Here is a 14,893-nt window from a genome sequence, read left to right on the forward strand (position 1 = left end):
CCTTCTGTATTGCTGTTTTCCTTACTTTTATTCCTTTTGTCATTTCATTCAACTTACTTTCCAGGTAGTAACATGGAATATAGAAAAAAACCTCAAGCTAAAATTTAGGTTACTGTAGTTCTTACTTATTGTTCTTACCTTTGATAGGCCTCATTTTGTCTAAAGAAAAATTTGTGTAGCAGGAGTCACTTTGTGTATGGTATAGCATGCAGCAGAGATTTCCATTTCATGACTGGCCCATAGGTGCCGCTGTGATAGCTACAAAAGATGGTAGAAGAATTCTGGTCAGCACCTATTTACCTAGAAAACACTCACTTTCCCTTAGGCTGTCCCTTACAAAAGAGGACACAAAACATATTGGTGTAATCAGATAATTACCAACTAGTGCTCACAGAAAAAGATATTTCAGACTCGAACTTCAAGTCAATTGGATTCTTGTTACTTATAATTTAAAAAGAAATTAAGGTGTGTGTGCATTATATTTATTCCAGTCCGTTTGTATTTCCCAGCTGTTCATTTTAAGGCGTTGATTCAAAGTTTGCTTACAAAATTGTCCTTTCCAATAGAAATAAACTACACAGGAATGGAAGAGCATTGCAACCTTTGTGGAGTTTTTGCTTGAAGTAGTACCAAGTGTGGAAGATGCCTTTTTAACTTTCAAGATTACTGCAGTTGACAAGAATATATAATGGTTTGCAAGCATGTACAATTTTAATCTTTAAGAGTATAGGAAGAAAAATGAGCACTTCACTTGTTCGAAAAATGAGGAAGGCTAAAGCCCATTTCCTCCTTGGATTCTTACTGCTCAGCTCATTGTTCTTCCCTAATGAATGAAAGGTGTAGATAGTGATCTATAAAAAGGTTTGAGGCTTGAATTCTGATTAAGAGGCTTCTGAAACTGGTGACCCCAGGAATTAATTCGGTCTTTTTGTAATGAAATGAGAGATGTGTTGATGTCTTCAGCTACACTTCTGTGATACCTTAAGCTTTTTCAACTCAATGGCAAGAGAAGAAACACACTGTTTTCCTAGAATAATTCTGTTTGAAATTAGCTTTTGGTCAATATCATGGTATTTCCAGATACCTCAGCTCGATTTTTGCAAATTATAAAATTATGAAGAATGCTGTAGCTTTTAGAAACAGTAAAATATTGTTGCCTGAAGAAGGCAATTATAATTCTAGAATACAGATAATAGCAAATTCAAGAGACAGATTTTGCAACTAAATTTGCAGTTCATATGGACGCAGAAATTATGGTTCATATTTCCAGATCATTTGCTCCCTAAAGCAGCACAAAAACCTGGAATTATTTTCCTAAATTGCTAGCAAGAGATTGAAGCATAAAAAGTAAGGGGAAAAGATACTGCCATTTTCATTAAGTATGTCTGCAATAATCCAGCTATTCCATTTGCATTTTCTTAGCTGTTGCTTTCATTGAATACTTGGTTCCAAATGTATTGTTCATAGTAGCTTCCAGAATGACAATTACAGTGTATTTTCTTGAGCTGCAAAAGCCAAAACCTCTGCCGATTTCTGAATTTGGAAGAATGTAGCATCTTTTACAACAGAATACATTTTGGTATTCTCCATTCCCTCAAGATTCAGTGTATTTTATTTCACTGTTAATGTCAGCTGATTGAAGACCCTCATATGAGAGTGTCCGAGGTCTGTCCACTGCCAGTACCCACTGCTGATGGGATGAGAAATTGGGCATTGGTTCACAGAAGTGAAACAGGGAGGAGATCACTTGTAACCCTGGATAGAGTCACTAGCACTCAGCCAAAGCAGGGACTAGGCACGTGTTGGCTCAGGGATGGTGATACCATTCTTTTTGGTGGTAGCTTGTTTCTTTGTCCAGATGTGAAGCTGTACTCTGAAGTGTGCAGTTATTAAAACATTTATATGTAGAGTTTGGTGGTGGGGTGTGCTTATTCAAGAAATGAAGCAGTCTTTCTTCCTTTACACACAGTTCACTGATTATGGGGTTAATGCCAGCCAGATGAGGATGACTTTGGGAATACTTGGAAATAGCAGTGAAAATCAGCAGGGAAGTAACACTTACACAGTTGGATATACACACTGCAACCCTGCTACCCGAAGCAGATGCTTCTGCTTTTAAACTTTTTCTCAGCGAGAAGAATCTTCAAATATTTTCTGAAGGTGTTGACTTCTTCCAGTGAACAGATGTCTGAGGCAGGCCAGAAAACAACTTAATGCATTTGTTTGCCTTCATTCATTTACTTGTGACTTCTTCACATTCCGTTATCACTTTGTAGTTATTTGAAGTCCAGTAACATTTTATTATATTTTGAGATTTTGCTACTAAAACTCATTTCTTATGAGATTTGCCCAGAGCTTTCCAGAATGTGTGTTTATACATTTTATTACACTTTTGAGATATTTACAGTGGCTGTGTGTGACTTGGGCGTGTCGTTTTCTCTGCTCTCTTTGAAACCATTTTTGCCCATTGTACTGAATCAGGTTAAATAAAGTGGTATCCTTCAAATTGTATACTTTGATCTTTTAGAACAAGGTTTATTCTCTTCTCCCTTCTCTCCCAAAGTATATCTTGGAGTGAATGCATGCATTGTCAATTTGTAGTTTTTTAAATCTTACTGTCTCCCTACAATTCTATTTTACTCTTGCAATCAGCTTTTTAAATGTAGGATCAACTGACTTTTAACCATTGAAGTTTTAGGTTTTTAACTTCTAGAGATTTTACCTAATGGTGAATGTAACCATTATCCTGCTCTGCTTACAGTCAGGTCTTACGTTTTTAAATCCCTTCTGTATTTTGAGTATATACATACTCAAAATAGATTGTATTTTTACTGTCATATTGTTCTTGTTATCTAAAAAGGCTCATTGGTTTTTTTGCTGGATATAGCAGGCATGTTTCAAATAAAGCTGCAAACAGGTTGAGAACTTCATAAAATGTTTAGAAGTAAGAAGTGGCATTTTTGAGCCATGGACCTGGAATTGGAATAGTTGTCATGAAATGCACAGATCTTAACATTTGTACTTACTGTAAATGTCAAACCTGTATAGTATGAGTTAAAAACTGTATGGATGACTTTTGAGTCTTAAACCTGGGAATAAAACCAATATTGTTGACAAGGTCTAATTTCAGCATTAGCCTTCAGTCAATCAATGTATAGATTTTTGTCAAAAGATAGAACCTGCATTCTAGGCAACAATGCCTTTCAAACAAAATAGAAATCATTAAGAGTACAGATCAACCTGCTGAAAAAACAGAAGTCTCTGTTCCGTCATTGTTATGGGAAGTTCGCATATGTTTTTTTTCAGAGCACCCTATTTTTAGTTGGCTCACTTTCAATGCTTAAAAATTAATAGCACAAAATAAGTTATATTTTGGATTTTTTATGGAAGATTCTAATCATATGCACTTGAATGCCTTCTGTTGTAAGCTGCCTGACATGAATTCTGTTTCCCTGCCACATCACCAGTTAAAATGGGTGATCAAAAATACTTAAGAAAGGTGAAGTAAACTATGTGAAGATATATCCAGTATTTTTTCCGAATTAAGTAGTGATTTTTGTATGGTTTCTCTAACTTGCTCAAGTGTTCTTTTCAGTGTATTAGTTTCTGTTAAAATGATAGTAAAGCAAAAATTAAGCAGATACTATTTTTTATATATAGGTTTCTACAATCCAGGAACTTGTTACTGGTTATGAAGCCTCTTTGAAAACTTGTGACCTTTTTAGTACGTGTGGTAAGTTTCTATGGTCTTACCTTAATTACCCTGTAACTACTAATACTGTTTGTGGACATTATCAAGAACTGTTGAAGTGCTGATACTTTTTGCAAAAAAAATAGTTAATATATTTTTTAGTAAAAAAAATTCATTGCAAGAAATATTTGCTGAATTTGCCAAGCTTTGTTTTTGTGTTCATTTTTCAAATGCAGTCTTCAGCGTTACTGGTTATTGTAACCTTTCCCATTTTGTTGCAGAAAATGGAGAGAAAGAGCCCCCAACAACACTGCTTTGGGTTCGGTATTTCCTGGCACAGCACTTTGACAAACTTGGCCAGTGTTCTTTGGCCTTGGATTACATTAATGCTGCAATTGCAAGCACTCCAACATTAATAGAGCTATTCTATTTAAAAGCAAAAATTTACAAGGTAAAAGGGGAATTTGGACATGTGGAGTACCTAGTGTATAAAAGAAAAATCAACCCATCAAACTGGTGTGAATGTGTGGGTAATATTTCAGTTAGCAGTGGTTATTGGGCATCAGTTTTCATGTGGGTTTCTTTTTGGGAACTGTTTAGTCAGGAAGAAAATGAAAACTCTTTTGTTCGGGTTTTGCAAAGCCAGTCACAACTTAGAGCGAATTGTAATTCTGAAAAAAATCTGGGAGTGGGGGGAGTGAGAATAGCACTGCCTTTTGGTTCTGATAGAGAAATACCATTTACAAATACAGATTTCAGGAGATGGTCTAGAGCAGGACTCTACTGAAAGTTAACTATTTAATTTCTCCCTAACAGCATGTAGGTAACATCAAGGAAGCTGCCAAATGGATGGATGAAGCACAGTCTTTGGATACTGCAGACAGATTTATCAATTCTAAGTGTGCTAAATACATGCTGCGAGCAAATATGGTGAAGGATGCAGAGGAGATGTGCTCGAAATTCACAAGGGCAAGTATATTGCTTTAATTAAGAGGTGTTTTGCTTGCCTCTGGTGGTTTTTCACTCATAACTTTTCATCAAATATCTTTTTATTAATATCCATTTTTATTATGATGCTCCTATGCCTGGTGGTAAGAACCTACACAGAATCATAGAATGGTTTGTACTGAAAAAGACCTTTTAAAGAAGGAATAGTCCAATGCCCCTGCATAGGTATGGACATCTTTGGTTAACTCAGGTTGCTCAAAATTGCATCCATCCCAGTCTTGAACACTTCTGGGGACAGTGCATCCGCAACTTTCCTGGGCAACTACAGTCCAGTGTATTGCCACATCCTCACAGTAAAGATTTTTTTTTTTTCCTTGCATCCAGTTTAAAGCTGCCCTCTTTTAGTTCAAATCTTTTGCTTATGCTGATGTTGCTACTGATCCTGGTGAAAAGTCTCTTCCTTTCTGCCTTACAAATTTCCCTTATATACTGGCAGGCCTGCTTTAAGATCTCCCTGGAGCCTGCCTGCTCTTCTCCAGAGTGAACCTCAACTCTCTCAGCTTTCTGTCACAGGACAGATGTTCCAGCCTTTTGATTTTTCATGCCCTGTCTCTGAATCTGTTCTAACAGGCTCATGTCCCTCTTTTGCTGGGGCCCCCAGAGATAGATGCAGTACTCCAGGTGTCTAGATCCACTAAATACTGGAAAAAATGGTTGTTCAAATGTAGTTGTCCAGGAGCATTTTTTATTGCCATACTTCAAAATACCATTTTTGAAATGCATTTGATGGATACCTTGTTGTTTCCCTTTGATACCATCTGATCTAACTGCACATGTGTGTACTATATTCTTTATGATTTAATATTAACCTAAATTAATTTAGACTTGAACATTTCCTTCCTTTAAGCTAGTATTACACACAAAACTTTGGTCAAAGCATATTCTATCCCTAAAAGATGGGATAGCCACTTTAAATTGTATTTTTTACATTGGACAAAATTTGAATTTATAAATACCTGATTTTTGTATAATTTATGGAACTAAACATGAGGACTACTTTGTGAGATATCCTGGAGTACATAAATTAGGCTCTTTCATTCTTTTGAATTTTAGGTGTGGTAACACTTGAAATTGGATTCAAGCTTGCTAGGTATTTCTAGGAGTGATTGAAAATGTGATTACTAAAACTCATCATGTTTGCTTGTTGGAAGTGTTAAAGTAAGAAAGACAGAGCTTTATCATAGATATCTGGAAAGACAGGATAAACACCATCCTCAGTAACTAAATGTTGAGTGTGACTGGATCTTTTTTCTACTGTAAAAACTGTTATGAAAACCTAATGACTAATTTAATGATATTTGGGATGCTTTTCCAGTTCACTTAGAGCATTACCATATAACTGTATTATAAAATCTCAATCCTAGGACTTTTTTTCTTGCCAAAATATCAAGTATAAATCTAACTTCGCTTATTTAGACAAACATTCTAAGAAATGCATAATTGCTCATACTGTGTGATAAAGCAGTGAATATATTAGTATGTTTTCAGACTGGTGGATGGCACTTACCTGGTGGGGAAAAAACCCCTAAAATTGTTTGCTGAACTCAAGGAATTTTTTTCAATAATCTTCTTTTCTGCCACCAAGTTATAGAAGTGGGACTGTCAGTACAAGCATGAGTTAATCTTAAAAACCTGTTGAGACATTAATCTTCAGATAATTGGGTTTTTTTAATCATTTCAGTCTATTACTTTCTACTTGGGGGAGCATTGAACATCACAAATGTTATTCTTGGTCACTGGGTGTTCATTTCCTGTTCTATTCCAAATAAGTTGAAGGATTGATTGCTTGCTCCTGATGGCCTGAAACCAGCCACAGTTGAAAGACACAGCTTGTAAATTACAGCAGCAAAACCTGATGATAATGCTTATTTCAGGAAGGAACTTCTGCTATGGAGAACCTTAATGAGATGCAGTGTATGTGGTTCCAGACGGAATGTGCCGCAGCTTATCAAAGGCTAGGGAAGTACGGTGATGCCTTGAAAAAATGCCATGAAGTAGAAAGGGTGAGTAGGTGCAAACACCACCCATTACTTCCCCAGTATTTCTCTTAGGCAAAGGAAGATACTTGTTGGTGTAATCAGCACAGTTTTGTATGCTAGAAGCATACAAAACTTGTATAATGGCTTTTAACAACAGGTTAATGCTTGATGATGTATTGTAACAGGAGATGTCTCCTCTATTATGTGAAAGACTATGATTGAAGTGAAAAGGTTGCAATATAAAATACCGTATCTCCTAACTAAGCAGCTATTCATACATTAAATTTATGCTGATTTTTGGCGATTGTGTTTCTAATCAGAACAGTCACATTTTAGGGTATCTTGAGTCTTGGAATCATCACATTATAGGCTTTGTTAACTGGGATTTTTCCCTACTGATAGGTTCTTTTGAACAGTTGGCATTATAAGGATATGTCTATACCTGTTAAATGTTTTCTGTAAATAATAGCAATTGTAACTTTATTCACCTCTATCTAATAAAATGTAGACTAAGTAAAGGATGAGTATATGAGTGTGTTCTTTTTCTTTTTTAGCATTTTTTTGAGATAACAGATGATCAATTTGACTTCCACACATACTGCATGAGAAAGATGACTCTCCGTGCCTATGTAGACCTTCTGAGATTAGAAGATGTGCTCAGGAAACATGCCTTCTACTTCAAGGCTGCCCGATCAGCAATTGAAATTTACTTGAAGCTCCATGATAATCCTCTTACCAATGAAAGCAAAGAGCAAGAAGTGAATTCAGGTATCTACACTTTAATGAAGGCTCATATGTCTATGACACATGTAAAAGCTTAAGCTAAGTAAGTTACGTGTTACAGAGTAAATAGAACACAAGTTTTTCTTTTTTTCTGTGACAATAGCTGAAAAGAGATCATAGATAACAGGCTACAGTTCTCTCTGTTCACATCTCATTACTGTATAGAACTAGAACATGAATGAACCTAGCTGTAGTTTTGGAGTACTTGAGGAGGAGTGACATTTCAGAACATTAAAATCAGATTCAGTTCAGCCATAAAATAAATATTATTAACTAATGAATTATGAAGCAATGGATAGATTTTGTGAAAAAGCAGTCTGAATTGTAAGAACTTAATTTTGGTCTTGTATTTAATTTATTACATGGTAATACTAGTTTCTACTGCATTAACTTTTACCACTTTTCACCCAAGTTGAGGACCAAAGAATAAATGGGTAAATGTATTAGCAATATTAATACATTTAGAACATTATTTAAAACTAGTATTAAATGGAAAACAGACATTCTTAGGAAGCCAGTGGGGCGTGGTTTGGAAATCTGAGGAGTCAGTAGCAGATTATTTAAGAAATTTTTTTACTTTAAGATAAATAGTTGCTTCTCCTTTAGTGGAATTGCAGTTACTGTCAGCCTTGCAGTGGCTGTTGACTAAAGCAGTGAAATTCATGCCTGGCTTTTTGCAAAGGGAAAAATATTTGGTATGGAGAAAAAGGAAAGCTAACCCTAAAATGCTGTTAATATTGCAAATAAAATCTTACCTTTATTCAGAGGTAAGTTTTTCTGTACCTGCCTGTGAATAATGAAGAGGCTTATTTGAACAGTCAAACTTGCACCTTTTTTCTCTCCAACTTTAATTTGGTTTTGTGTATAATGTAAGATCAGTGTGTGACAGAGGGTCTGTCACAGAGGATACCAATGTATCATAAGGTGGGTGGTGTCTAAGAAGTTATGTTGGTTCATGTGCCTGCTGCTCATTGGGATTCAGTAGGCTTCTCTGAGAAGAAGGAGGAGGAGGCAGCACTGTGTGATTGGGGTAAAAGGAACACTTGCTTCCCTGTGTCAGAATAGGGATGACCCAAGCAGGGAGCTCATGCTGCCATAGCCACAGAAAAGGTGTGTTAGTCCCTTGGGAGCCCATTTTTCTGTGCCTTGCCACGTTTAGCAAAAATCCTATTCTCAGTGAAACACCACAGTAAACAGACTAGAAGCTGCAGTATTATTCTGGCTAAAGCAATCATTTTTGTTTAGTTATCCCATGGCATTTGCATTAAATCAGTGGAGTTATCATGGCTGTATATTAGTCAGACACTTAAATGAAAAATAGCAAGTTTAGCATGTTTTCAGATGGAGTGTAAATCCATCTGGATGTTTCTAGGTGGCATTACAAACAAGCTGAGCTACAGTCAAAATGAGAGCTTAGCATTACCAGTGTTGATTTTCTACGGTAAAAACCTGTGACAGATGTAACAACTTTATGTAGCTAACCTTTGAAATCACTGAGGTTTCTGTAACGGCCATTTAAGAGAAGATATGCAAGATTAAGTGTTGTGTTAGGCTGTAAATAGTAATCCAGCAGCAGTGTAGTGTAGCCTGTGTAGTGGTGATACTCTGGTGACTGATGGTAGTTATTGAAATCACTTAAAAGTTTGCCATATTGACACGGGGAGAAGCATAATGACCTGAGTTGTTTGAGAGAGACAAGATTTTGAATTAAGTACTTTGTATGTTGCCTGCTACTGTTATCTCTAGAAAATCTCTCAGCCAAAGAATTGAAGAAAATGCTTAGTAAGCAAAGAAGAGCACAGAAGAAAGCAAAACTTGAAGAAGAAAGAAAACATGCAGAAAGAGAACGACAGCAAAAAAATCAAAAGAAAAAAAGAGATGAAGAGGAAGAGGAAACTAGTGGACCCAGGGAAGAGCTGGTTCCTGAAAAACTGGAAAGGGTTAGCATGGTCTTTCATGTTAAACTCTTGTGATTATCATAAAAAGCTATAATATGGATTTGCTGTCAGATTCTCCTAAAAGAGTCTAGATATTTTTATAAAATCATTTTTGCATGCAGAGGTACCTTTTTGTAGTCCCATCTCTTTTTACAGTAAAGAGAAGAATTTTTCCTCAATAAATACAGACTATAAGTTAATATTGTTACTTTCCTTAAATTCCAGGTTTTTTTTCCAAAGAGTAGGCCATACTTGGTTAAAATAAATACTGAACAAAAAGATGCATTTTGGCCTGAAGATATCTGCTTTTCATACAGTGAATAGAGGAAAAAGTAACAGAAATTATTGCAATTTACAAAGTTTGAAGACATGAGCTAGCATTTTGTTATGCACAAAGAACTACCTCCATTACCACAGTAAACTTCAGGCTTGTTGTCTAAGATGGTTGTATTTATTCGTTTCCTAAATTACACTGAGTGCACAAGCAGTGCCAGAGTTAGCAGTGATGCTGTCTTCATCAACATAAAATGAGGAATAAGCACTTTTAAAAATCTTGCTGTTTAAATAAAAATGTTGTGGTGTAGTTTAATTCAGAAAGCTAGCTGCAGTTCACCTTTGACCTCTGATTATTTAAATGCTCTGAATAACAGAAACTATTGATGGGGTTTATTTGACATTTATTTTAAGCCATACATTTCACTGTTCTTTTATTAAAACAGGTAGAAAATCCATTAGAAGAAGCCATTAAGTTCCTTATACCACTTAAAAATCTTATTGGAGATGATATAGAAACACATTTATTAGCATTTGAAATATACTTCAGAAAAGGTAAAGTACTGCTTAATTTTATTTTTGCTCTACAAAATATTAGTCCTTCAGTGCAGCCTGTGCTATCCAAGTGTAGTGGAAAATGATCTGGAGTAAATACTTACCTGACTGAAGCTGAGGTGTGCATCATATCCAATAATAATAGAGTAAATAGTGTTTTTGTTTAGTCATGCTTAAACAAAAAAACCCCTAAGAGCAGACTATGTTGTGATATATACCCATAAATACTGTGGAAGAGTGCTTGTGGTGTGATCTTTAATTATCTAGAGGAAACCAAAGGTAAATAGGTGGCAACATCTGTGCAGTGTTGCCAGAGTTTGAGCAGCAAGAACTTATTTTATTAAGCCATTTGAATGGGAAAATAAACTTCCTTTCTAATTCTGTATAGAATCTGATGTTTCTAGTATTTTTAAATAGATTTACTAAAGAAAACAGTAATTGATAATGAAGAGAAAAAGTTTTGTATTCTTAGTCTTGTAGTCTTGATTTCCTAATTTTTGTTGTTTCTCCTTCCCACAGGAAAGTTTCTGTTAATGTTACAATCTGTCAAAAGAGCTTTTGCTATCAACAGGAATAACCCATGGCTACATGAGTGCTTGATTAAGTTCTCTAAAGCTGGTATGTGTGTAGGAATTATGTAATTATAAAGATACAAGAAGTTACATTCTGCAAGGACATAATTACGTATTTGGTGATGTATACTCTTGAAACACAAACCGATACATAGAAAAAAAAACCAAATGGTGTTTTTTCCATGGCAATACCAAGGAAAACACAGGCTGTGCTACCCAGTGTACTGTGTATGTATTATATTATACTCCTTCCTCCATCAGTCCACCAGGTGGACCCAACAACTCATTTTGACTAGATACAGAAAAGTGAGTGTTCTGAGGATCCTGGAAAACCTTCAGTTTTAAGAAAATAAGTGGGAGATACAGGAGAGAGATTCTGACTGAAACAATTTGTGTGGTGAATTTGTAATAGAAAGTTTGCGTGACAGAGCACCCTTTATGGACGTTTCCTCTGTAATGCATCAGCATTGTTTGTGTTGACACATTTTGATCTGAGATTCATGTTTCTATGCACAAATTTTAAAACTGGGACTTTTAGCAGTGATGTGTGTGGTTTCAGTGTTTTCTACATTTATTTAAATGGCTTTTTTTTTTTTGCTTCTCTCCCCCCTGCCTTCCCTTTTCCAGTGTCTGACCATAGTAACCTCCCAGAAATTGTGAGCAAGGTCCTAACTCAAGAAATGCAGAAAATCTTTGTTTATAAAAACTTGGAGAGTTTTAATGAAGAATTTCTCAAACACAATGCTACCTCCATTCAGCACCAACTGTCAGGTTTGTCTAATGTTTTCGTGGTCTTGAGAAGGATTTAAGTGATGTAAATCCAGAATCTTTATCTGTAGTCTGCAAGGCCAGGTTGGATGGGGCTTAGGGCATCCTGGTCCAGTGTAAGGTGTCCCTGGGAATAGCAGGGCATGTGGAACTAGATGATCTTTAAGGTTCCTTCCAACCTAAATCATTCTGTGAATTCATACATAAATTCTAATGCAATGTAAAATTGCATGTTTACGTTGGGGGGGCTTTCTATTTGCTTGTACCATTTTTTTAAGATGTACTTCACTTTTTTATTAGATGCATAAAGAACTTACTCTTTATCTTCAAAAAGTGCAGTCAAACCACCATAGATATTCATGTTTTGAAGCATTATCATCTTTCCTCTTACAGCTCTTTCCAGTAAAATGATTGAGCTTTTTGGGTTTTGCAGTAGATTACATAGTGGGGTGGGTCTGGACTTAGTATTCGGGCAAAGGAAAGTCCATGAAATGCCAGCACAATCATTAAAATGAGCTTTTAAATAAAGGCAGCTACGAAACCAGGAGCAGAATTTTGTAGAGATGCCCAGGCCAGTTTTGGTAAACTGTTTGTGGTATAAGAAGCTGTGTAGTTCCATAATGCAGTGTTTTGCTTTCCAGCAATGTAGTCTGGTCCAGGCAAAGCACCAAACTTGTGCTGCGCTTTCCTTGTCCCCGAGCTGTGTCCTTAGCTCCGAGTGAGCAGCCATGGCCCTGTATTCTGCCCTATGGACTGGCCTGGACTTTACTGGGCCATGTTCCACAGTTGTTTACTAACTGTTATTCACTTACCTCCAGTACTTCTAAAGAGGGTTCATATGTCTCTGAGAACTACTCACTTCTGCATTTGTCGGATGGATTTCATTTAACCTGCTGATTTGAAGGGTTTGTCATCAATGTGCTATTGTTCTCTACTGAAGATCTGTCAGTCAAGTGAGGCATGTCCCTTTTGCAGGAACAAGTCTCCTGTATTATTCAATCCTTATGTTTCCAATAAATTTCAAAATGGCATTAGTATCATTAGTTTTCAGTTACAAATCAGGGAGGAAGTTATAAGAAGTCTAATTCATGTTTATGTGTAAGTTTTCAGGTTTTTTGTGTCTGTATATGCAGCATGGCATTTAGGAAAACTAAACATTGTGGGTTTTGTCTTGTGATAAGGTGCAAAGATGATGTATTTCCTGGACAAATCAAGACAAGAAAAAGCAATTGCTGTTGCAACTAGATTGGATAAAAATATGAGAGACAAAAATGTGAAGGTAAAAGATACAGTATATAAAGCCACCGTGTGGGATCTTAAATAGTGTATAATTTAATATAGGATAATGTGCATGCTTCATTTATCATGATAAATTAATACTTGAAAGAACAAGGTTTCAAATTTGTCCTGTAAGTAAAAGATATGTAAATACCAACATAGCAACATGTTTGCTCAACTAGTATTGTTTAACAGTATGTACCTTTAAAAACAAAACCATTGTAAATTGCATTTATTAACTGTTGCTTTTGTTTCTTTAGACATTAACAAAGGTTTTTGAGGCATTGCTTGATGGCAGTTTTGGAAGCTGCCATGCTCAATGTGAAGAATATCAAGCAGCATGTCATAAACTGTTTCCTTTTACGTCTGCCTTCATGCCTGCCACAAACGAGGACAACAGCAGCATTGCATCTGTGAATCACACGGCCATTAACCATGATTTGCTGTCCAACGAAATCTGAAGTAGTTTGTGCAAGCCCCTGTGTGTGTGTATACCTACATGCACACATGTATATGAAACTCTGACTCTCATTACATGCTGGCTGGATACAGATCAGGGTTACTTTTCCAGGTTGTATTTTAATATCTTTAACAAGTATCTAAAACAAAATATTTGGATAGTTAAATGGAGTATGCTATTAGGGTTTTTTTTCCCCTCCCAATGAAAACTGCCAATATTTATGTAAACATCTTTAATCAGCATTTTTCTTGTTTATACTTGTACAGGTTTAAGTCTTTTAATAATTCATCAGCCCTCCCTCACAATAATATGGATATTAAAGACTGCTCTCACTTAAGTGTTGTCACATATGCAGATATATGTGAACATATCTTGTTAATAAATTATCATTTGAGAGTTTTTAGCAGATTAAGACTGAAGTGCTGCTTGAATTGCCCTATTTGTCTTTACTGTTCTTTAGGGGTTTTTTTCTGGGTTGTTTTGGTTGGATTTCTTTTTTAATCTTTGGTCAGTTTGGTTTCTTTTGAAGCACAGCAACAATGAAAGCATTGGGGGGTTGCATGTTTTTGTCAGGTGTGTGTCTTATATGGAACCAGTGTTGACAGTTATGAAGATAAGGTTTGTGTAAAAAAAACCCAAAACAACAAATATCTATGGCTTTTTGAAAACTATTCCCTCTACGTTGTGTTCCATAGCTATTGTTTCCTTAATTTTATGATCCTTATTTTAACAATTTAAAGTTTTAAATATTCTGAAGCAATTCCCTGAGAAGACATAATGAGTTTGAATACTGTTGTTTGTCCTTAGTTCCATCTCTCCTTTCCTCTCTTCCTTCTGGTTTCTCCCCATCTGTTCACCCATTGACACTTAGGCTGAAAAAAGTTGCTCCAATTTTGGACAAATGCAGAAGGTACAGTAACGGGGAATACAGTTTTTCTCTACATCATAAAAACTCACTGGTGGGTGTGCTGTATTACCTCCATTAAAAGTCTTAGTTGTCTACTTATGGCCAATACTCCAGAACTTCTCCTGCCTAAATGCTATTTCTGTAGGTGCTGCAAGGCAAAACAGTGTGTGAGAAATACGTTTTACATTTTAAAACTGTTTAAGGGAGCACAAAGAGGCTGACTACAGATCATAATGAACCTTTTTCTTACTTTGTATTCTGGTGCATTAACTGTTAAATATACAACACATCAAAATGGAAGTTTAAATCTAATATACCTATTTAAAGCATAGCGTTGCTAGACAAAATGGCTACATATCACATGACAGCTTTACATTCTATAAGAACTGCTATCAAAACATAATTATACTGTGGCTTGTACAGAAAATCTGTTTTCTGGAAACTGTAATGGAATTATTCAATCTCAGTTTGTTTTTATTTCACTGCAGTATAAATAATTTCAGTAGTATTAACTAGCCCCTCAAAGGCAAGTACCAGTTCATGAAGAGGGGATTTTATTAAGATGAATAAACTGTTCTAATTAAAATTCTCCTTTATGTGTCATCTGTTTAGGTTAAAAAAATGTTGAATGGAAAATTCACTGTAAAATATTGCCAACATATGTTATGCTGTAATAAATTAT

General features: G+C 35.7%; 1 protein-coding gene across 2 annotated transcripts in view; it reads left to right on the top strand.

Moving 5' to 3' along the window:
- Positions 1-14,893, top strand: part of NAA16 (N-alpha-acetyltransferase 16, NatA auxiliary subunit) — a 61,566-nt gene extending 46,673 nt beyond the window's left edge. Inside the window, exons 10-20 of one of the 2 annotated variants that reach the window (XM_083884938.1) lie at positions 3,661-3,733; positions 3,973-4,142; positions 4,508-4,664; positions 6,578-6,702; positions 7,233-7,446; positions 9,208-9,401; positions 10,118-10,226; positions 10,746-10,844; positions 11,426-11,569; positions 12,748-12,845; positions 13,105-14,893. In XM_083884938.1, the coding sequence (XP_083741064.1) occupies positions 3,661-3,733; positions 3,973-4,142; positions 4,508-4,664; positions 6,578-6,702; positions 7,233-7,446; positions 9,208-9,401; positions 10,118-10,226; positions 10,746-10,844; positions 11,426-11,569; positions 12,748-12,845; positions 13,105-13,305 (1,584 nt within the window). In that variant the 3' untranslated portion in view covers positions 13,306-14,893. Of the gene's footprint in view, positions 1-3,660; positions 3,734-3,972; positions 4,143-4,507; positions 4,665-6,577; positions 6,703-7,232; positions 7,447-9,207; positions 9,402-10,117; positions 10,227-10,745; positions 10,845-11,425; positions 11,570-12,747; positions 12,846-13,104 lie in introns of those variants that run through there. The other variant, XR_014592730.1, reaches the window with a different exon arrangement.

This window comes from Zosterops lateralis (genome assembly GCF_965231275.1).
Source record: "Zosterops lateralis genome assembly, chromosome: 2".
In the NCBI taxonomy this organism is placed as follows: Eukaryota; Metazoa; Chordata; class Aves; order Passeriformes; family Zosteropidae; genus Zosterops; species Zosterops lateralis.